The 25,591-nt window shown below is 40.3% G+C and overlaps 1 protein-coding gene across 1 annotated transcript in view; it reads right to left on the bottom strand.

Annotated features, from left to right (window-relative positions):
* The window catches only part of tbck (TBC1 domain containing kinase), a 297,287-nt gene that overhangs the window by 22,822 nt on the left and 248,874 nt on the right, over nt 1–25,591 (bottom strand). The window contains exon 23 of the mRNA XM_060926464.1: nt 13,705–13,880. Coding sequence (XP_060782447.1) covers nt 13,705–13,880 — 176 coding nt within the window. The remainder of the gene's footprint in view (nt 1–13,704; nt 13,881–25,591) is intronic.

Raw genomic sequence — 25,591 nt, 5'->3', positions numbered from 1 at the left:
GCCAGGTCATCACAGGGCTGACACATAGACACAGACAACCATTCACACTCACATTCACACCTACGCTCAATTTAGAGTCACCAGTTAACCTAACCTGCATGTCTTTGGACTGTGGGGGAAACCGGAGCACCCGGAGGAAACCCACGCAGACACGGGGAGAACATGCAAACTCCGCACAGAAAGGCCCTTGCCGGCCACGGGGCTCGAACCCGGACCTTCTTGCTGTGAGGCGACAACGCTAACCACTACACCACCGTGCCGCCCGTCTGGTAACATTATTAACCTTTTTGACTACTTGTTTTATGAATTAAAAGAAGAACCTGGTTTTTTTTTTGTAGTGTCTGTCTTCTGAGATTGAAACAAATATTAGGTAGCAAGCTAGAATTAACATACTTGATGGCACCCTGCTGAAATCACACTCACTGTCAACTTTATTAGGAACACCCGTATGTCCACCTGCTGTCTGATGCAGTTCTGTAATCAGCCGATCCCTTGACAGCAGCACAATGCACCAAATCATACAGATACAAATCAAGAGCTTCAGTTAGCGTTCACGTCTTCAAACATCAGAAAGGGAGAAATTGTGATCTCAAAGTGTGACTTTCACTGTGGCATGGCTGTTGGTTTGAGCCAGATGGACTGGTTTGAGTATTTCAGAAACTGCTGATCTCCTGGGGTTTCACACACACAACAGTCTCTAGAGTTTACACAGACAGAATGGTGCGAAAAACAAAAACCATCGAGTGAGCGAGCGACAGTTCTGTGGGTGGAAACAAACATCTTGTTGAGAAGAGAGCTCAGAGGAAAATGGCCAGATTGGTTTGGGCTGCCAGGAAGGATATAATAACTTGTAGCAACTCTTTACAACCGTGGTGAGCAGAAAAGCACCTCAGCATGCAACAGCACAAGAGCACACTGGGTTCCAGTCCCGCCAGCCAAGAACAGGAATCTTAGAATCAACAAAAAGTTCCTATTAAAGTGGCCGGTGAGTGTAATTTGCTTTTATTAAGTGTATCATTAGAGAAACATTATTAAATTATTGCATTTCCGTTTGGAGGAGCTGATTCATGCTGTAGTTGGTTTATAGTTTGAGGCACTGGACAGCTTCATTTAGCCAAACTACTACTACTACTACTAATAATAATAATAATGAGACAGTCAATGACGGTGTAGCTCGCTCCAGCCTCGTTTAGTCCAGAAGAAACGATCTAAAGTGGACCACGTTGCGCAATAAATGATGCAAGCTACAGTGCTGAGCGTAAATGAGTGCACCCCCTTTGAAAAGTAACATTTTAAACAATATCTCAATGAACACAATTTCCAAAATGTTGACGAGACAAAGTTTAATATAACATCTGTTTAACTTATAACGGGAAAGTAAGGTTAATAATATAACTTAGATTACACATTTTTCAGTTTTACTCAAATTAGGGTGGTGCAAAAATGAGTACACCCCACAACAAAAACTACTACATCTAGTACTTTGTATGGCCTCCATGATTTTTAATGACAGCACCAAGTCTTCTAGGCATGGAATGAACAAGTTGGCGACATTTTGCAACATCAATCTTTTTCCGTTCTTCAACAATGACCTCTTTTAGTGACTGGATGCTGGATGGAGAGTGATGCTCAACTTGTCTCTTCAGAATTCCCCAAAGAAAATAATTTCTTTCTACCACAAAGGTGAAGGCTACAAGAAGATCAGCAAAGCTTTACTTATCAGTCAGAATACTGTCGCGAAAGTGGTACAAAACTTTAAGAAAGATGGAACTGCAACCATCTCACAGAGACATCCAGGTCATCCACGGAAGTTAGCACCTCGACAGGAGCGTCTTCTGATGAGAAGGGTTGAAGAAAATCAGCATGCAAGTTCACTGCGGTTATCTAAAGAAGTAGAAAGCCAAACTGGGGTGACTATTTCCCGTGACACAATACGGCGTACACTGCAGAGGAATGGCATGCATGGATGCCGTCCACAAAAGAAGCCTCTCCTAAAGCCCAGGCACAAAAAAGCCCGCCTACAGTTTGCCAGGGCCCATGCTGACAAAGATGAAGACTACTGGGACTCTATACTCTGGAGTGATGAGACCAAGATAAATGTTTTTGGAACTGATGGCTTCAAAACTGTATGGCGTCGCAAAGGTGAGGAATACAAAGAAAAATGCATGGTGCCTACAGTGAAACATGGTGGTGGCAGTGTCTTTATGTGGGGCTGCATGAGTGCTGCTGGTGTCGGGGAGCTGCATTTCATTGATGGCATCATGAATTCACAGATGTATTGCTCTATACTGAAAGAGAAGATGCTACCATCACTCCGTGCCCTTGGTCGTCGTGCACTTTTCCAACATGACTAAACACACGTCTAAGGCCACTGTTGGATTTCTGAAGAAGAACAGGGTGAAAGTGATTCAGTGGCCAAGTATGTCTCCTGATCTGAACCCAATCGAACACCTATGGGGAATTCTGAAGAGACAAGTTGAGCATCACTCTCCATCCAGCATCCAGTCACTAAAAAGAGGTCATTGTTGAAGAATGGAAAAAGACTGATGTTGCAAAATGTCACCAACTTGTTCATTCCATGCCTAGAAGACTTGGTGCTGTCATTAAAAATAATGGAGTCCATACAAAGTACTAGATGTAGTAGTTTTTGTTGTGGGGTGTACTCATTTTTGCACCACCCTAATTTGAGTAAAACTGAAAAATGTGTAATCTAAGTTACATTATTAATCTTACTTTCCCATTATAAGTTAAACAGATGTTATATTAAACTTTGTCTTGTCAACATTTTGGAAATTGTTTGTGTTCACTGAGATATTGTTTAAAATGTTACTTTTCAAAGGGGGTGTACTCATTTACGCTCAGCACTGTATATACACTATATACAAGCTATATATAGAAGCGATATACACCCTAGGAATACCGACCTATTTGCCAGAAAGAATCCAAAACGACGAGGAATTGACTGAGAAGAAGCAATTTTTGTTGAACTGCTCATTAAGGCTTAATAGGTCCATAACTTCATTAATAATTGTGATTAAGCAAATCTGGGTAGAAGTTCTATGCACCCTAGGTACCCCTACCTTCATGCCAGAAAGAATTAAAATTGGGGAAGATTTGAGGGAGAAGAAGCAATTTGTGTCGAAACTGCTCATTAGGGCTTAATTACTCCATATCGTCATTATTAATATTAATTGCAATTATGCAAATTTGTGTAGAAGCCATATGCACCCCAGGCAGACCTACCTTCCTGCCAAAAAGAATAAAACTTGGTGAAGAACTGAGACAGAAGAAGCGATTTTCGTGAAATGTGGACGACACCAGACAGACAACAGACATCACATGATGGCATAAACTCGTTACCTGTTGGTCGGATGAGATAATAATAATAATAATAATAATAATAATAATAATAATAATCTAGTAATTACTAGATTAGATCCAACTCTTGTTCTAGTAAGCCTATAAGAGCAATGTATATTTCTAAAACGAAGTGTTATCTCATCTAAGAATGACTGCATTTGTGTTTATAAAATTAAATTGAACATACTGAAGAAAGAAAAGAATAAAATGTTTAATTCTCACTGAAACTTTGTGGGGGCGGCACGGTGGTGTAGTGGTTAGCGCTGTCGCCTCAGAGCAAGAAGGTCCTGGGTTCGAGCCCCGTGGCCGGCGAGGGCCTTTCTGTGCGGAGTTTGCATGTTCTCCCCGTGTCCGCGTGGGTTTCCTCCGGGTGCTCCGGTTTCCCCCACAGTCCAAAGACATGCAGGTTAGGTTAACTGGTGACTCTAAATTGACCGTAGGTGTGAATGTGAGTGTGAATGGTTGTCTGTGTCTATGTGTCAGCCCTGTGATGACCTGGCGACTTGTCCAGGGTGTACCCCGCCTTTCACCCGTAGTCAGCTGGGATAGGCTCCAGCTTGCCTGCGACCCTGTAGAAGGATAAAGCGGCTAGAGATAATGAGATGAGATTTTTTGCCAACAAACAATGAACGACTGACAAAATATGATGAAAACTACCAAAATATTTAGACTAAACCTAAATCCAAATTAGATGTTAAATTCAGACTGCCTAAGAACTTTATTATTAAAGTGTCAATTTTTTTTTAGTTTTAAACTGTGCTTAGAATTCCATTACAAGCAAATTTTGTGTAGTTTCTCAGTAAAGGCAAATATTTCAGTGAGACAGGGAGCAAAATTCTAGTTTATTTATTTTGTTAATAATAAATTGATTAGACATTAAAATACTGCTTATACAAATGTACGCATTAATACAGACTCAGATTTCTGTAAACATTCACGCAGGGCTTTTTAAAAGATGATTTTTTTTTTTTTGGCATTAGATTAAACACACTGGCAGTTTTATATGCTAATCATGAGTCAGTGTTTGGAAGGCTGTATAATCCATTTCCAAACATTAGCAAATCACAGCGTTCTATAATAACCTATGCGCAAAGGCCAAAATCACAAACCGTCTCACTAGAACAAGAGTTGGATCTAAAGGTATTATTGTTCTAATAAGAAAAAAGCAAAATGCCAGTCGAGATGAGCAGTGCTGCTCTGAAGTCTGATCAAAATTGCTTTTCTTGTCAGAAGTGTTAGGTGCTGTGTTGCACAGTGAATAGTATGAGATCTCAGACCATGAGAAGAAATGTCCTTCATGTGCCTGTGTTCTGACAAACAGAAGTGGCGATGGATATTTGCAGTAGTGCAGTGGCAGCCACGAGGCCGTGTTCAGCTTCAGACTGGTGGAAAATTAAGAGAAACGCTTGAGCATGCACTAGATGAGCAGACGAGAGTGTTTTTGAGGTGTCGAGTGGGCTTTGGGCAGCTACTAGTGAAGATAGAAATGAAAGTTCTGTCTGACATTGGAACATCAAATGAAGGTATGCAGTAATTGTGGAAAATTGGAGATGCGTTCTCTCAACCCGATACAGCAATCAATCCTACAAAAATGGATTTTCGAGCAAAACAACAACAAAAAACTCCTCCAAATGGTTTGCAAAACTAGCTGGCTCACTGAGAGTTACAACCTACCAAGAAATACAGAACCTAGTCCTTTGGAAGTCAGAAAATAACAAAAGTAACTTCTATAGCCACAACTCGACATGACTGTGGATTAAAAAAAATAGATATTGAACCACACAGACAAGAGGCAAAACAGCATGCCTAGAGCAGATAAGATTAAACAGGCATTTCGTCAGCCAATTTTCAGCTGGGTCTGTCAATTTCAGTATTGATTTCCATCATTTTGCTGTGAAGAGTGTCATAATGAATGTTCATAAAGGTTAAGAAGGAACGAGGATAAAGATAACACTATCTGAAATATGTTGATAACACATGGACATCATAACACACTTGCAGTAACTGTTAAACTGGACTGCCTGGCAATAGGGCCGGACATTTTTATATATATTTTTTCTGCTGAACCAAATAAGTCTGGAAAAATCACTTGTGTATAATCGATATTTGTTCATTTCCCTGTCCAGAAGATTAATGTGAATTACAATTTCCAGCTTCACCTGGCCCACTTAGAAACACTGAAAATTTTAGATAGGGTTTAGCTAGAAGCTGAGAGACAGGTTTAGTTATATTTGTGCTGAATTTCAGTAAGATTTGGTTGAGTTCAGGTAGAATTTGAGTAGAGTTTAGGCAGAGGCTGACAGACCAGCTTGTTTGAGCTTTATAATAATAAGTTCAACTTATATAGCGCCTTTCTCACACCCAATGTTGCTTTACCACACGGGCGATTGCTCTAAGACAATGAGGGAGGCTCAGCCTCCTCTAAAAATGACGAACATCGTGTAGGATGAATTGCGCTAGGCTTATGTTATAGCCGACCTTATAACATTGCTATTTCAGATCCAGAATCATAGAAATATATGTGCTCAACCCACTACAGTGCGAAATCATTCCCTTATAACTTTAATGTGTGCGTGAGTTTTTCCCCCTCGTGACAGCGCGATGCAGCCCAGCCTCAGTGGACTTCAATGGCATTTGGGAACTCTGCGCTTTTCAATATCAAAATACAAGACGATTATTGGACAAATACTGCAAAAATGCCCGCCCATGGAGTCCCACGGACTCCCAGCCTCAGTGGACTTCAATGGCATTTGGGAGTGATGCGCTTTTCAATATCAAAATACAAGACGATTATTGGACAAATACTGCGAAAATGCCCGCCCACGGAGTCCCACGGACTCCCAGCCTCAGTGGACTTCAATGGCATTTGGGAGCGATGCGCTTTTCAATCTCAAAATGCAAGACGGTTATTGGACAAATACTGCGAAAATGCCCGCCTACGGACTCCCAGCCTCACATGGGAGGGACATGGCAGTTTCCGCGAGGAGACTGGTGATTGGTGAAAGCGGCCGGATATTTTCTTTGATTGACAGCTCGTTTCAAATATAGACAGGCAGCGGTGAATTTCAGTTCAGTCCCATGCGGATTCGCAAGTGCTGTGCTGTATTGTAAGAGATCAGCTTACATTTCGATTTCATTCATTACATACAGTTTCTACCAGCTTTTTTTAGTTTGTATATATTTTCATTGTAAATAAAGTGTAAATATAGTGTTGTCAAGTTTGCTATCTTAGTTCCAGAAATTTCGTTTATTTGAGTGACTGAACTTGAACTTGAGGGGGCTAGTCAGCTAGCAAGAAAGCTGCGCACGGATGCCAAGCATTGCTGATTTAATTTTGGTGAAGCCATTTGCCAGTCTTCCTTTCGAGGAAAAAATTAAAATTAAAGAGCAGGGTAGACCAACGCCTCAAATTGACTTGGTGAAAAAGGTAGGGAATAATACTCGTTCCTTTCAGCTCTCCTGGTATGAGAAAGTGAATTGGCTAACAGCAAGTGACCCACATCAACAACAGTAAATAGGCTACTTTAGTAATATGTCATGGATGGACCAAACATATAGAATCTATTTAAAATGTTTATGCTGAGTATATTATATTGGAATATATATTTTTCTGGATATGAATTAAACACAGCTACAATTTGGAAAACATTTTTAAACAAAAACACAGCCGAGAACATTTCACACTACAGACCTGGATTAAAAGTGAAGGGTTATCAAAATTGTCAATAAAACATTTCTCAGTCAAAATAAGTAAAATATAGGGAAAGTGTCATTGAATGAAATGTGTGGCACCCAGCTCTACTGCTGAGGTTCCTGACAAAGAGCTGCTTTCAATAATGATCAATTTTTAAACATGCCACAATTTTAAAATATAAAATGTTAAAATATACCCCTCCCCCCAACACCACCATCATGTATATTGGACAGTAGGCTAATGGGCCAAAAGAACCTGTTATTTCACAGTTTGTGATGCTGCCAACAATCAGCCAGATCAGAGGCAAGAGTATGGGCAAAATTGATGTTTTTTCTTTTAAAATCTGGAAATATCGTAACCGACCAGCCTCCCCTGTTTGAAAGACTACCAGCCGCCACTGCTTTACCATAACCAAAAAAAAAAAAAGCGGCCACCAAAAGAGGGTCAGAATGTAATTCCAGTGGCATAGCTACCCACAGTCCCACCAAAAGGCACATGAACGTATGTCCCACACTGCCTGCACAGTTGCCACGACGCCACCGGGCAACATTGCCCAGAACACCGCGCCATGGATCCGCAAACTGAGCATAGAAGCACCGCCATACAGAGATCTGGTACATACCAAACCACAGGCACAGCCACTGCAACGCCACCGGGCAAAATCGCTCGGAACACCACATCAAGCACAGAAGCACCGCAGCACAGAGTGCTGGACAACCACGATGTTAAAAACAGCAACAAGCTCACTGCAGTCCATAGTGAGGAGCATAGACATCACCCACGGTGTAGCAAGGCCTGAAGGAAACCAACACCCAAAACTGGGTCCGGAGTTATGCCACAACCGGCAGACAAAACATCCAAACAAAGAACATTCAAACAAAGAACAAACATCAAATCATACGATCATAAAAAGAAAAACAACAAGATGGGGGGAGAGAAAAATAAAAAGCTCCGGTGAGAAGCGGCAGGCAAAATGCGCACAGCGTACTCTTAACTGGAAACAGACTAAACGGATTGGCTACAAGGAATTGGCTACAAGACAGGCTTGGTGAAGTTTGGGCTGAATTTGAGTATGGAGGCTAAAGAGAGAGACAGTTTTGACTGAGTTTGAGTTGAAATTGAGTAGAGTTTCAGGAGAGGTTGAGTTATAGGCTTGGCCAAGTTTGGGTTGAATGAGTAAAGTTGGCTAAAAAAAAAATGCCTGGTCAAGTTTGTGCTGAATTTGAGTAGAATTTAGGTGAAGGCAAAAAGGCAGGTTTGGTTGTGTTTGAGTAGGGTTTAGGAGGAGCCTGAGAAGACTGCTGAATTTAAGCAGAAATTGGCAGGACTTTTGGCAGATCCAAAGAAACAGATTTGATCAGGTTTGGGTAGAACTTGGGGACAGCCTGAGACTTGATTACAAAGAGTTTGAGCAGAAGCTATGCTGATGACAGCCACTACCACTTATTTAGTTATACTTTACAGTGGTGCTTGAAAGTTTGTAAACCCTTTATAATTTTCTACATTTCTGCATAAAGATGACCTAAAACAACATCAGATTTTCACACAAGTCCTAAAAGTAGATAAAGAGAACCCAGTTAAACAAATGAGACAAAAATATTATACTTGGTCATTTATTTATTGAGGAAAATGATTCAATATTACATATCTGTGAGTGGCAAAAGTATGTAATCCTCTAGGATTAGCAGTTAATTTGAAAGTGAAATTTGAGTCAGGTGTTTTCAATCAGTGGGATGACAATCAGGTGTGAGTGGGCACCCTGTTTTATTTAAAGAACAGGGATCTATCAAAGTCTGATCTTCTCAGCACACATTTGTGGAAGTGTATCATGGCACGAACAAAGGAGATTTCTGAGGACCTCAGAAAAAGCGTTTTTGATGCTCATCAGGCTGGAAAAGGTTACAAAACCATCTCTAAAGAGTTTGGACTCCACCAATCCACAGTCAGACAGATTGTGTACAAATGGAGGAAATTCAAGACCATTGTTACCCTCCCCAGGAGTGGTCAACCGACAAAGATCAGACCAAGAGCAAGGCGTGTAATAGTCGGCGAGGTCACAAAGGACCCCAGGGTAACTTCTAAGCAACTGAAGGCCTCTCTCACATTGGCTAATGTTAATGTTCATGAGTCTACCATCAGGAGAACACTGAACAACAATGGTGTGCATGGCAGGGTTGCAAGGAGAAAGCCACTACTCACCAAAAAGAACATTGCTGCTCATCTGCAGTTTGCTAAAGATCATGTGGACAAGCCAGAAGGCTACTGGAAAAATGTTTTGTGGACGGATGAGACCAAAACAGAACTTTTTGGTTTAAATGAGAAGCGCTATGCTTGGAGAAAGGAAAACACTGCATTCCAACATAAGAACCAGCATCTGTGAAACATGGTGGTGGTAGTATCATGGTTTGGGCCTGTTTTGCTGCATCTGGGCCAGGATGACTTGCCATCATTGAGGGAATAATGAATTCTGAATTATACCAGTGAATTCTAAAGGAAAATGTCAGGACATCTGTCCATGAACTGAATCTCAAGAGAAGGTGGGTCATGCAGCAAGACAATGACCCTAAGCACACAAGTCGTTCTACCAAAGAATGGTTAAAGAAGAATAAAGTTAATGTTTTGGAATGGCCAAGTCAAAGTCCTGACCTTAATCCAATAGAAATGTTGCGGAAGGACCTGAAGCGAGCAGTTCATGTGAGGAAACCCACCAACATCCCAGAGTTGAAGCTGTTCTGTATGGAGAAATGGGCTAAAATTCCTCCAAGCCGGTGTGCAGGACTGATCAACAGTTAGCGGAAACGTTTAGCTGCAGTTACTGCTGCACAAGGGGGTCACACCAGATACTGAAAGCAAAGGTTCGCATACTTTTGCCACTCACAGATATGTAATATTGGATCATTTTCCTCAATAAATAAATGACCAAGTATAATATTTTTGTCTCATTTGTTTAACTGGGTTCTCTTTATCTACTTTTAGGACTTGTGTGAAAATCTGATGTTTTAGATCATATTTATGCAGAAATATGTATAGAAAATTCTAAAGGGTTCACAAACTTTCAAGCACCACTGTATATGGTTGGTTTGTTTCCTTGGCTGTTTGAGTACTGATACTTCAACAGAATATTACACTAAGTATTGCTGTCACTTGCTCAGTTAGCACGAGAACATTCTTGTCTAGAAGTTCAGCACTTCGTGTACCTGACTTTTGCACTCGTTGTACGTTGCTCTGGATAAGAGCATCTGCTAAATGCCATGTCATGTAATATAATGTAAAAAGCTAAGAGACAGACTTGGTCAAGTATTGATAGAATTTAGGAGGAAGCTAAAAGACAGGAATGACTGAGTTTAGAATTTAAGTAGAGTTTAAGAAAGAGGCTAAGAGACAGAATTCGGGTAGAGGCTTGGAGACTAGGTTTGTTCAAGTTTAGTCCTTGTTATATATTGAGTAGAGTTTACTCCAAGACAGACAGGTTTAGCTGAGTTTGAGTAAAGCTGAGTCAAGTTTAGACAGATTTGTTAGAGTTTGCGTAAAATCTGGGGATAGTCTGAGGGACAGACTCCAATGAGTTGAAATAGAATATGTGGAGAGCTTTGACAGAAGCTAAAAGACAAGCTTAGTTGAGTTTGGGCAGGATTTGGGAAGATGCTGGGAGACAGACTTGGTCAAGTTAAGAATTTTGAAAGTGTTTAGGCTGAGGCTGAGAGACACGTTTGGTTGAATTTAGGATAATAGAGGAGCAATTCCAGCGTTATGGACGTGACACTTGAACTCAAAATGGCAACAAATGACCCAGTGCATGTTTTACTGTCTCCCAGTATTTAAACAGGTGTTGCATATTTTAAGGCTGTACCATACTGGAGAAGTGATAGAACAAGAACAATTCCCATAGTACATCTAGGGCATGCCAGAAAATGCCAATAAAAGATGCGTTATGGATGTGACAGAAAAAGTATCACTTTTCTTGGGTGACTGTACATTTTTATCAAACTCTGTGAAATTGTAAACCTAATGTCGAAATGGAGATATCCATTTGATAGAGGGGTCCAAGGTGAATATTAAAAAAATCTTTGTTTAAAATATTTTGTATTTCATGCAGAGTTTCGGAAGGAAAAGTCAGCGTTATGGATGTGACGAAATTCCGTTATGGATGTGACGCGTCTGAAATAGACATGGCATATGTTTAGAAAATCAGCAATTTAACCACCATAACCATTTGAAAAACTCTAAATATCAGTTAAAACTATCAAAGTTCTTAAATAATATTTAGGATGGCTATTGTTTTGCTGTTTTGTGGATTTTAGCATACATTTCTGTGGCTTGTGGCAATAATATAGAATTGTACATCATCAAAGTTGGTTTTAGCTTGGGTTTTACATTATAAGAAAGAAAGACTGACAGTGACATATTAGGTTGGTTACAAATTGGTTCAACTTATTCACATCTGTAAAATACAGGCCTAGGTGATATCTCTGGGAGTGGTTTTGATGTATTACATGTTGCTTTATTTTTGCATGGTGAGGTTGACATTTACATGGAATTGCCCAGAGACAGGTGTAGAGACATGCTTGTTCACGTTTTGCCAGAATTTGGAGAGATCCTGAAATACATGATGGGCTGAATTCAAGAGTTTAAGCAGAAACTGAGATACCGTTTGGGGCAGGATTTAATTAGAGTTTAGGTAGAAACTGAGAGAGGTTTGAATGCAATGTCAGTATACTTTAGATAGGCTGGGGACAAATTGGTATAGTTTGATTAGAGCTTGGATAGGATTTAGGTAGGTTTTAGCTATGGAATGGACAGAGGGTCTGGTTCGTGCCTGTGTGATGGGGTGAAGGTTGGGTAGATGTCAAGAAGGTTGGGTAGATGTCAAGAGGCTTGACGTATGCCTGATGGAAACCCTGGTGTGCATGTTAACAACCCCTGAACTCTGCTTCCATCTGGAGATGACTGCTCATCTTGCACCATAAATAAGACACACACCAACAAATTCCTCATGACAGTCCAACCTGCTGAGGGCAAACAGCACTGGATATGTACAGCACCCTCTGCTAAAGAGCACAGAAGAACTGCATACAGCTTTGGAATTGTTTCAGTGAGCAATAACTCGAGTTCTGAACAGAAAACTCAACCCACAATTTGGCTTCCATCTCTTTTACTTGTCCAGCACATCTGAAAAGGAATTTGGTGCGACATATTGTTTATTTTGACCATGTTGATCACAATGAAGTTCTCAGAAGTCACACCTCATTAACATGTACACGTGGTATCGGATTTCATTAGCAACAAGCGGATGGTGTTTCATATGGGTCAGATTTGGCCAGTAATTAACTTAGAAGGATGAAATTCAAATCCAGGCCAGACATTCTCCATAAAAACGCACTTAGTTAAACATTAATCTTCCAAACTTGGTGCAACAGACAGATACTGCAGAGTGCTTTTAAACCTCAAGCTAGAATAAAAAATAGAAATCGAGGGAATGTTAATGGACTTCAGAAAGGGTGCTTTGCATCTGACCCATTTATCACGACAGAATACTGGCTCTATTAAACCCCATTCTTCTATGTTTGGACAGTATGCCAAAATTAATATACACAGTGTCTGGTAGTTTCCTTCCTTGTTTTTCAGCCATTTATTGTTTGCTAAACTTCACCACCCACACACAGTTCTCCTCATTCTCACCTCTTTATTTTGAAATCTCCACTCCCAAGTCATGTTCCAACTGCTTCCCAAGTCACCATTATAATCCCCCACCACAACACAAACCCACAATTTCAGAAATCTGCTACATATGATGGCACATCTGGTAAAAGATGAATTCTTATCTGAATGTGTGTGGTCAGAATAGTTTTAATGGCAAAACTCGGGCTGATTTTTTCTTAGGTTTTTTTTCTGACAGTTCAAGCCTCATTATGGATTTAATTATGCTTTTGATAGTTAATCCTACTGACAGCATTGAACACCAAAAATAAGTCATGTACAAAATTTAATGTGTGTTTAAGACCGATGAATTATGGGTGGTAGATAATAGATTCAGTAAGCTTCTTATGAAGCTTCTTAATTACATTCACAATAAATTCTTGACTATATGCTTTAATAAGCCTGACTCTCCCACACACAACTATTTCTTCACCTTTTTCCTTTTGACCATGTTCTATGTCCAACTTTCGAAGTTAATATGAAAAATATTCTCCTCAAATAAAGCCACAAATCAATCATCACACTTTAAAAATCCGCCTTATGTATCATACCATCTGTGGTTAAGAACCTGACAGTGAGAAAGGATTTATTCCTAACTGAATGTGTGTGGTTCGCATGATCTCAGTGGAGATTCAATTACCAACCTCCTGAAAATCTGGACTAAATTAAACTTACTGAACTCCAAGTGACACTGTTGAGCAACAATTTAGTTTTGCATTGGGTTTAATTTGTGTCCAGAACTTTATTGAGAGTGAGCAATGGACTCAATATTCTCAGGAAATATGGCATTGAGCCCAAACCGGTGGCTCAGCTAGTGTTACACCAACATCAAAAGTCTAATCTAAGAGCCATTTCTCCAAATGAATGAACTGCACCATGGTATTCGAATGAGTCAACACTTCCTCACTCCCCCCCCAACCATATTTTATGAGGAAAACACTCAGCACACTCACCAGGTCTGTGTTTGGTAGGTCTTGATACTCTGATGAGTAGAAGGCTGTAGTCTTGCCAAAGCCGTTGCCATCACTGGTGGGTTTAGGTGGCTGGGCGTGTTGCCGATAAGTGGTGCTCTTGGGAGTCCAGCAGAAGAGGTTGATGGATTCACGGACACAGCGTTCAATATCAATTTCTACAGAGGAAAAAAAAGTGACTCAGCTTTGGACTACTAGTACACACACATACATGTACACACACACACACATATATATATATTACACTACCGTTCAAAAGTTTGGGGTCACTTTGAAATGTCCTTATTTTTGAAAGAAAAGCACTGTTCTTTTCAATGAAGATCACTTTAAACTAATCAGAAATACACTCTATACATTGCTAATGTGGTAAATGACTATTCTAGCTGCAAATGTCTGATTTTTGGTGCAATATCTCCATAGGTGTATAGAGGCCCATTTCCAGCAACTATCACTCCAGTGTTCTAATGGTACAATGTGTTTGCTCATTGCCTCAGAAGGCTAATGGATGATTAGAAAACCCTTGTACAATCATGTTAGCACAGCTGAAAACAGTTGAGCTCTTTAGAGAAGCTATAAAACTGACCTTATTTTGAGCAGATTGAGTTTCTGGAGCATCACATTTGTGGGGTCGATTAAATGCTCAAAATGGCCAGAAAAATGTCTTGACTATATTTTCTATTCATTTTACAACTTATGGTGGGAAATAAAAGTGTGACTTTTCATGGAAAACACAAAATTGTCTGGGTGACCCCAAACTTTTGAACGGTGGTGTGTGTGTGTGTGTGTGTGTGTGTGTGTGTGTATATATATATATATATATATATATATATATATATATATATATATATATATATATATACACATACACACAACCCCGATTCCAAAAAAGTTGGGACAAAGTACAAATTGTAAATAAAAACAGAATGCAATAATTTACAAATCTCAAAAACTGATATTGTATTCACAATAGAACATAGACAACATATCAAATGTCGAAAGTGAGACATTTTGAAATTTCATGCCAAATATTGGCTCATTTGAAATTTCATGACAGCAACACATCTCAAAAAAGTTGGGACAGGGGCAATAAGAGGCTGGAAAAGTTAAAGGTACAAAAAAGGAACAGCTGGAGGACCAAATTGCAACTCATTAGGTCAATTGGCAATAGGTCATTAACATGACTGGGTATAAAAAGAGCATCTTGGAGTGGCAGCGGCTCTCAGAAGTAAAGATGGGAAGAGGATCACCAATCCCCCTAATTCTGCACCGACAAATAGTGGAGCAATATCAGAAAGGAGTTCGACAGTGTAAAATTTCAAAGAGTTTGAACATATCATCATCTACAGTGCATAATATCATCAAAAGATTCAGAGAATCTGGAAGAATCTCTGTGCGTAAGGGTCAAGGCCGGAAAACCATACTGGGTGCCCGTGATCTTCGGGCCCTTAGACGGCACTGCATCACATACAGGCATGCTTCTGTGTTGGAAATCACAAAATGGGCTCAGGAATATTTCCAGAGAACATTATCTGTGAACACAATTCACCGTGCCATCCGCCGTCGCCAGCTAAAACTCTATAGTTCAAAGAAGAAGCCGTATCTAAACATGATCCAGAAGCGCAGACGTCTTCTCTGGGCCAAGGCTCATTTAAAATGGACTGTGGCAAAGTGGAAAACTGTTCTGTGGTCAGACAAATCAAAATTTGAAGTTCTTTATGGAAATCAGGGACGCCGTGTCATTCGGACTAAAGAGGAGAAGGACGACCCAAGTTGTTATCAGCGCTCAGTTCAGAAGCCTGCATCTCTGATGGTATGGGGTTGCATTAGTGCGTGTGGCATGGGAAGCTTACACATCTGGAAAGACACCATCAATGCTGAAAGGTATATCCAGGTTCTAGAGCAACATATGCTCCCATCCAGACGACGTCTCTTTCAGGGAAGACCTTGCATTTTCCAACATGACAATGCCAAACCACATACTGCATCAATTACAGCATCATGGCTGTGTAGAAGAAGGGTCCGGGTACTGAACTGGCCAGCCTGCAGTCCAGATCTTTCACCAATAGAAAACATTTGGCGCATCATAAAACGGAAGATACGACAAAAAAGACCTAAGACAGTTGAGCAGCTAGAATCCTACATTAGACAAGAATGGGTTAACATTCCTATCCCTAAACTTGAGCAACTTGTCTCCTCAGTCCCCAGACGTTTACAGACTGTTGTAAAGAGAAAAGGGGATGTCTCACAGTGGGAAACATGGCCTTGTCCCAACTTTTTTGAGATGTGTTGTTGTCATGAAATTTAAAATCACCTAATTTTTCTCTTTAAATGATACATTTTCTCAGTTTAAACATTTGATATGTCATCTATGTTCTATTCTGAATAAAATATGGAATTTTGAAACTTCCACATCATTGCATTCCGTTTTTATTTACAATTTATACTTTGTCCCAACTTTTTTGGAATCGGGGTTGTGTATGTATGTATGTATGTATGTATGTATATATATATATATATATATATATATATATATATATATATATATATATATATATAATGAGTAATTGCGCACTCTGATTGCCTACTCTACTACTAGGATATCAGGTCATATACCATGAGTACAGAAAAACAAAATGGTGGAGCATGTTGAAGAAGCAGCTGAGGACGAACTAAAAACTACTCGAAAACAAAACCCCAAAATACAAAAAAGCAACAAAATATGGAATGAAAGTATTTGATGGTAAGAACGTATCTTGTTTTTATTTTCCAAGAATTATCATCATCGTCGCATTTTTCACAAATTGCTCCTTTCATTTCGCTGGTTTGTTTACATTCTACATCTTTAATCATTAAAATTTGTTGAAATTTTTTTTAGACTGGTTCAAAAGCTCAACGTTGTTTGAAAATTACATCACTGAAATGTCCAAGGAAGAATTAAATAAATGTCTAAAGCTATTCTATACCTTGGCAAGACGGCACTTTCTACAAAAAAACAACACCACTAAAGTCAATTCGTGCAGCCATGAACAGGTTTTTAAGAAGTCCGCCTAAGAGGAAATGATTCTGTCGGACATTTTGTATGAAGTTTTTATTTATCGAATTTGCAAAAAATAAAAATGCTCCGTTTCTCAAAATCCAGTGAATGTGGAGAGAATAAAACAGTTATTCCACTCAATCTCGTCATACATGGCTTATAGCCGACTCGGTGCTACGCGACTCATAGGCCATCAACTCATGTATGACTCGATTTTGTGGAATAATTGTAAAGTTTGTACACCCCTGACCTTGGGGGCAGTCATGTCCTAAAAGAGAAGTAGCCTTGGGCTCAAAGGGTCGCTGGAACAATTCCCTGCACCAGCAGGAAAGATGTAGGAAGAGTGAATGAACAGCACTTTCCCCTCCCTCTGTATTCATCGCCAAAGTGACCTTGAATAAGGCTCCCTGGGTGCTGTAGCATGGCTACCCACTGCTCTGGGTATGTATGTGTGTGCGTGCGTGCACTGCTTCAGATGGGTTACAGTAAATGCAGAGTAGGAATTTCGCTGTGTTTGAGTTTACATGTGACAAAAATAAATTCTCTTCTCATTCATAGGTTTATCTGTATTTGGACTATTTTCTACACTGCAGAACAATACTGAAGACATCAAACCTATGAAATAACATATGGAACGTATATGGAATTATGTGGTCAAAAAAAAAGTGTTAAAAAAACAAAACAAAATCTCATCTCATCTCATTGTCTCTAGCCGCTTTATCCTGTTCTACAGGGTCGCAGGCAAGCTGGAGCCTATCCCAGCTGACTACGGGCGAAAGGCGGGGTACACCCTGGACAAGTCGCCAGGTCATCACAGGGCCGACACATAGACACAGACAACCATTCACACTCACATTCACACCTACGGTCAATTTAGAGTCACCAGTTAACCTAACCAGCATGTCTTTGGACTGTGGGGGAAACCGGAGCACCTTCTGCGCACTTCGACAGCGCATTGATACGGAGCTCAGTAGTGACCATCAATGCGCTGTCGAAGCGCGCAGAAGGTGTTAGTACGCCTGTCATTATAGTGCGGACTTTCCATAGCATAGAAAATCGCCACGTTTCAATTTTTTTAACTGAACTTTGTTTCATGTCACTGGTCATATAAACCTATGTAAACAGGAAAAACGTGGAAGAGTTTGGTCGCATCTAACTACAGCCCCCAAAAATACCGTTGGTCATGCTGAGCCTAGCTACATTGCTAACAGGAGTAAACAGGAGTGACAGCGCGTCTGACTGACTGGGAGGTCGCGCAAAGCTCGGAGAGGTACGGATAAGCTCGTCTCAATTCAGAAAAGAACATATTTCATTATGGAAGTACGGTGGACTGTTCCTTTAAGCATGGCCCTTAACCCTTTATCTTCTCAGCTGAATTGCAAGTCAATTTGGATAAAAAGTCTACCAAACAAATTCATGTACAACATGACTATTGCATTTTCCCAAAGAGTCCTCATCACTTGAAAATTTGAAGACCAAGACTGGTCCTTCTTATGCAGTAGTGAAAAAAATCTCTAGCATAGGTCTACCAAATCTTATTAAAAATACACTCACAAACCAAACGAGATAATAATAATAATAACTCTACTGTGTGGAAGAGATATTTTCAATGAGCCAAGCACCTGAGTAAAGAGAACCTTACCTGTACGTGTAACACCTCTAGACCTTGGCGCTATTCTCTGAATTGGACTAGACAAGCTTACTCAGGCCTGGTCCTGACCTTGTGTAGTTTGGTGTTTAACCTTTAACCTGCTCCCAACTCACCAGATTCAATTTATCAGCTAATTAACATAGTCCGGCTGTTGAGCAACAAAAAAACATGGAATTGTTCGTTTTGTGATAGAAGCATGAAATCTGGCACACTAGCTCAAGTAGATGTATATAATAATTCTAGATATGGGGGCATTTGATTCATTGTGGTTGCAAGAAATGGTGTTCGGGTCGATGTAAATGTATGAAGGCTAATCTTCAGTGTACAGCGTTATGCTTCTGTGGCGGGGATTGTAATCAGTAATGACAAAAGAGGTATTTTTTTCAATATTTTTGATATCACATGATCATATGAATCCATATCAACAGCTAAAACTTTGAACTGCAAAACTGCTCTTCTGGCAGCCTTTTTATTTACTTAATACTGTATCCCTAGGTCATGTGACTTGTCATGTGACTAATCACGTGATATCTTTGAGAACAAGAAATTCTCTATCCCTGTGTCCGAAATCGCTCACTCGTTCACTACTCCCTATATAGGGAATTACTCTATAGAGGACTATATAGTGATCTCCTTGGTAAAATGAAAATTAAAAAACGCTTTCGGACACTACTCCGTCGCGCTGGTATTTACGTCATTACTGTCACACAATTAAAACGTGCCAGATCAGGCGGCTGGTGGGTTTTCAAAATAATAAATACATGCATGTGTTTTTGTGATAAATCCAGATTATACTGAGCGTATTTCCCACATTAATAAATACAAAGTACCTGCATCTTTCAGTTTTTTTTAAATCAAGGCTGAATACTTTCTTCTTTGCCGCTGCCTTTTATTAAATCAAATTTGAGACTTTTAATTTGATTTCTTTCAGCGCGACCGCAATGCATGATGGGATATATTGCTTTGGTTAGTGACCATTGGTTGTACACTACTTTTTGTGATGCATTGAGTGCACTATATAGGGTGTAATAATCCTCACTATACATTCAGACAGCACTACAAAATGGCGTCCTCACTATATAGTGCCCTATATAGTGAGTAGGGAGTGATTTCGGACACAGGGTATTTGTGAGGTCGACATTCAATAAATCAATGTGTCATTTTTTGTAAGCAATCTTATAAAAAAAATACCTTGAAAACAAAAGAAAATTCGTTTAGCCTCGTTTTCATGTTGGGCCGATTTTGCACATGCGTATTCCATGGTTTAGAAGCTGAATTTGAAATGCCCCCATATCTAGAATTATATCAATATATATCAACTTGAGCTAGTGTGCCAAATTTCATGCTTCTATCACAAAGTGAACAATTTCTCACCTTAACACCCCGACTAATACCCTGTCCACACTAGGGATTTTGTACCGATACGAAACTACTTTCGTACCGCAACACCTGTCCACACTAGCAACTATACCGGTACTGTAGCAGTATAACTGCATCGGTACGAAACCCACAAATGTATGGGTTTCATACCGGTACAGTATCGGTACTGTAGCGCTTCGCTGTAGTGTGGACAGATGAAGCGGTTCTGTATCGATACAAATATAATGCGCATGTGCAATGAACCATTCCTACATCTTCCAGGTTATTCATACAATACAATACGCCCGTGCTTTCCAGCTGTAAATAAAACGTCAAAACGGCTCAAAACGACTGTGGAGCTACATGGAGCAAAGAAAGGGGGGAGGGAGGGAGGAAGAAAGGAGGAAGGGGGAAAAGGGAGAGAAAGGGAGGGGAAGAGAAGGAAAGAGGGAGAAAGGGAGGGGAAGAGAAGGGAAGAGGGAGAAAGTGAGGGGGGAGAAAGGGAGATTCGTTTTCTTTGTTTCTTTCTCAACTGCCTCGCGTGTTTTATACGATTCGACTGAATAAATGACCACCAGAAATACAGACTGTACACTGACAACAAAAAAGCACACACACGTTGTTTCATCCGCCATATTCTCGGAAGGAAGTTACTCGGTAACCACGGAAACATTTCGCGCACGCGCATTTCAACTACCGTGAAAGAAAACCGCAAACATTTCTCGCTAGTGTGGACAGATGCACTAAACTGTACCGGTATACTTTGTATCGATACAGTTAAACCACTTTCATACCGGTATAAGTGTGAACACAGCATAACAGGCCTGATTGAGGTTAAACTGGGCTAGTCAGAAGAGAAAACAAAGCTCATGGCCAGGATTGAGAAATGCTGTTTGAGACCATTTGGTGATTGTGCATGTGGTTGGGAAACCGAAGTATCAGACTGCCTCGGGGTTAAACTGGATGAAAATGAAGTCTATTAAAATGGTAAAAACCTAAAACTTCAGATCAAAAATGCAGCCATCCTTGGAACGATCTTTGGCGTTTTTGTTTTTTCTTTCTCCCAATTAAGGCTGTTTGACCTTGGGGGGGGGGGGGGGGGGGGGGGGGGGGGGGGGGGGACTCATTCAAATTCTCAATTTCAACGGCCCAAAGTCTGTTCCTGAATGGGCCATGATCAAAACTACAGCCTACACTCCTACACTCTTATAGTAGGAGATTATTGAGGATAACATAAGATTAGATTAGCTGCTTCCTACAAACATAACACAGCCTCACCCAAATCACGCACCTTAAACCATGACTTAGAATATAATATGGGAATTCACTGGATTAGAGATGGATAGAAACAAAATAGGACTCGCAATCCTTTTCATTCTCTCCGATTCTCTGTTCACTTTCTCCTCAGTTAGTGACAGGGTGTCTAATGAGGTGCTCTAGTGTGACTGGGCTGCTATTCAAATGATCCCCAATGCAAGCGTTTCCTCACATTATAGAGAGAAAGTGAAGAGGATGGATTCAGCTACTGGGTCACGGTGTGTCTGATCACTTTTCTCAGCAAGGGAGGGGGAGAGAAATCTGACAGGAACAGGAACATGAGGAAGAATGTAAATGTGACTCAAAACGCTGCAAGACAGAGAGTCCACAAGACAGATGCAAGAGTGGCAAGGGGAGAGCGAGCGGAGATGGAAGAAGACGTTCCGACTCCCCTGACTCATGAATGTTGCATGCAATCACTCTCAGTCCTTCAAGTCAGCCCTGCCAATGAGGCATGGACATACGCCATGTAATTAGTCTACATGTCTGAAAAGCTTTATTATTATTTTTTTTTTTAAACGAGCCTGTTAATTGGTATCAGTTTGAGAAATTATTATGAGCATCACACTGCCAAGTTGCAAGTGATAAAAAAAAAAAAAAGCAATCAAATTTATTTTCCAACAATCTGCTAACTTGTTCCAATACCATCCACTGTACCAAGAGAATCCTGGATTGGTTTCTCATGAGTCTTCATGATGGTGTGCAGTACGTACCAGATTTCCCATCATGCAACTATTTCTGATACTTGATTCAACACAAGGCTCAAAGCAGTGTCAAACCGTTACTATTAGAGCTGGGGCTTGAGCTCAGCCAAAACTTAGCCAGACACACCAAAAAAGCAACACAGCAAAGGATTTTGCAAGGGATTAGTGGCAGGCTGCCCAGTCGCTCCGTTGTGTATAGCTCCCGATGCTGATTTTAAAAGTAACTAAGTAAATTACACAGAGAAAAAATGAATACTTGAGTATGAGTGAAAATACTATGGGGAGCGTGAGTGGAATAAAAGTCTAGAGACAGAAATCTTGGTTTTTCGGTCGTTAGCCTGTGCTACTTGTTCTCAATAGCACTGATTTGACTGCTTTATTAGCATTTGATAACACTACTGATGAATGCTACACCGGCTGGAAGGTCCCTTCACTGCTGTGCTGATGGCACCGACTTGCAGTTAAGCTCACGTTGGCCTTTGAGAAGGCCTAGGACGATAAATTTTTGGTCCCTCCCACTATAAATCAAAATCTGATTGGTTAATTCATCTGTCACTTCTTACATAAACATACACTGCCATGGCCTTCTGTCCCGGCAATTAAGTCCTAACCAATGAGTGAGCAGCTCTAAACTTTTCTCAGCCTAGACACAACAAACAAAAGAATTTCATCGGATAACTTGATTTTAACATTTTCGGGACAGTAACCCTTTCATTTCTGAAGCAAGTTTGATAGAAAATGAGGCTGAATTAGAATTAAAAGAGAATAATTAGAATGAAATTATGAAAGAATGAAAGAAATTAAATATAACATTTGAAATGCTGATATGTCCGGGCCTTCTCTGGAAGGCCTAGAAGGCCCTGACGGTTCCCCTCTGGCTCAAAGCAGCTATAGAGAGTACTGAGCAATTACGGAGACAAATCCTGGAGTAAAAATCAAGCCTCGATCGAGCTAAACATTAAAACTGTCCTAAAACCAGCGCTGATCATTCAGGACCATGTTCTCCCACCAAAGTGGAGCATCAAACTTGATCAAGCGTCAACTGGTCATAATCGACTGGGTTTTGTTGTGCCATTAAAGTCCCCAGTAGAAAAATATATATATATATAAACTTCCCTGAAAGCAAACATTCCTCCATCATGTCCCAGTGGTGTACTAATAACACCTCTGTAGTAGCACTCCACTCCGTCTCTGGCTAATGGAGCGTGAAGGCAAGCAGCACTGCATCAAATGCACAAGCGGAACATGCTCCGGCTCCAAGCACAAGGACGACCATTAAAACTGGAGGTGCCTCGAAGCCGAAAGAAACGAGGCGAAGGTGGCCTGAAATTGAACTAAAAATACACAGTGGCACCAAGCAACAACTTCTCACGCAACTGAGAGCATGATTCAAAAAAAATTATTGACTATGGGGAATGAGAAAAGCTAATTTAAAAGAATTTGGTCAGGAGAACCAGAAAATGTCAAATTCTGTGTGATTAGAAAACCTTCCACGTATTTGAGTAATACTATCAAAACGTTTAGCTAGTCATCTGAAGAATTTCTCTTTTATAATGTTCTAATTTGGATAGTTATAAAACCACCACTCAAATGCATTGCAAAGAGCTTTTGATTTTTTTTTTTTAAATCTAAAATTCCACATTTAGACATATACAGGGCGTTTCAAAAAATTTGATATCATTTCACAGTCTAATAACTTTGCCAATTCTTGTTCAATTGACCTCAGATTTTAACAGCATGTGTGGAAACAGGTCAAAATTTTATGTTGAATGTTTTTTGTGGGCGGCACGGTGGTGTAGTGGTTAACGCTGTCGCCTTACAGCAAGAAGGTCCGGGTTTGAGCCCCGTGGCCGGCGAGGGCCTTTCTGTGTGGAGTTTGCATGTTCTCCCCATGTCTGCGTGGGTTTCCTCCGGGTGCTCCGGTTTCCCCCACAGTCCAAAGACATGCAGGTTAGGTTAACTGGTGACTCTAAATCAGGGATGCCAGGGTGAAATTGGTTAGGGGGCCAGATTTTTTTAAGTGGGACCTCAGGGGCCGAATTACACCTTAGGTAACTCAACACATGGATATACTGTTTTTAAAATGATGCCAACAACACATCGAAAAGGAATTGTATTGGCACCACAATAGCCTCACAATGAGACATACAATTACATAGCAGATATTTACCCTTTGAAAACGTGACACGGACATATCCATGCAAGTAGTCCACATTTATAAATTAGAAATGCAACAAAATAGACTAGGTGCCAATGCCAACACATTTTCTACAAATAACAAGAGTAAACTGTAAATTATTTTGATCATATTTATTGAAGGCTTACACATAAAAGCATTGTTAGGCCAAAATTAGGCCAATTAAAAAAAGTCAAGGCCAAACACTCCTAAACAAGTCACAGAACTAAGTGCCAGAACAAAGCAATCCAAAAAATAAGCAAAGTGACTTAATATTCAGTAGAAAAACGTAAGGTTCTTGAAAAAAGCCAGATATGACCTCACATTACATTGGCTCAACAACAGATGGCACGTTTCCTTTGCCAGTCATACAACTCCAACCCACATTTTCACAAACCCATGCCTATGGCATTAGCCTACTGTACAGCATACATCAGTAAAATCCAACCCATTTTATTCCCTCCCAACCATATCACACAGGAATATGATGAATGGGAAGACAAACCTACTTCAGCTACATTTTACAACCCCGATTCCAAAAAAGTTGGGACAAAGTACAAATTGTAAATAAAAATGGAATGCAATAATTTACAAATCTCAAAAACTGATATTGTATTCACAATAGAACATAGACAACATATCAAATGTCGAAAGTGAGACATTTTGAAATTCCGTGCCAAATATTGGCTCATTTGAAATTTCATGACAGCAACACATCTCAAAAAAGTTGGGACAAGGGCAATAAGAGGCTGGAAAAGTTAAAGGTACAAAAAAGGAACAGCTGGAGGACCAAATTGCAACTCATTAGGTCAATTGGCAATAGGTCATTAACATGACTGGGTATAAAAAGAGCATCTTGGAGTGGCAGCGGCTCTCAGAAGTAAAGATGGGAAGAGGATCACCAATCCCCCTAATTTTGCGCCGACAAATAGTGGAGCAATATCAGAAAGGAGTTCGACAGTGTAAAATTGCAAAGAGTTTGAACATATCATCTACAGTGCATAATATCATCAAAAGATTCAGAGAATCTGGAAGAATCTCTGTGCGTAAGGGTCAAGGCCGGAAAACCATACTGGGTGCCCGTGATCTTCGGGCCCTTAGATGGCACTGCATCACATACAGGCATGCTTCTGTATTGGAAATCATAAAACGGGCTCAGGAATATTTCCAGAGAACATTATCTGTGAACACAATTCACCGTGCCATCCGCCATTGCCAGCTAAAACTCTATAGTTCAAAGAAGAAGCCGTATCTAAACATGATCCAGAAGCGCAGACGTCTTCTCTGGGCCAAGGCTCATTTAAAATGGACTGTGGCAAAGTGGAAAACTGTTCTGTGGTCAGACGAATCAAAATTTGAAGTTCTTTATGGAAATCAGGGACACCGTATCATTCGGACTAAAGAGGAGAAGGACGACCCAAGTTGTTATCAGCGTTCAGTTCAGAAGCCTGCATCTCTGATGGTATGGGGTTGTATTAGTGCGTGTGGCATGGGCAGCTTACACATCTGGAAAGACACCATCAATGCTGAAAGGTATATCCAGGTTCTAGAGCAACATATGCTCCCATCCAGACAACGTCTCTTTCAGGGAAGACCTTGCATTTTCCAACATGACAATGCCAAACCAC

The sequence above is a fragment of the Neoarius graeffei genome, chromosome 7 (genome assembly GCF_027579695.1).
Source record: "Neoarius graeffei isolate fNeoGra1 chromosome 7, fNeoGra1.pri, whole genome shotgun sequence".
Classification (NCBI taxonomy): Eukaryota; Metazoa; Chordata; class Actinopteri; order Siluriformes; family Ariidae; genus Neoarius; species Neoarius graeffei.
This window is presented reverse-complemented; position numbering and strand designations above follow the sequence as displayed.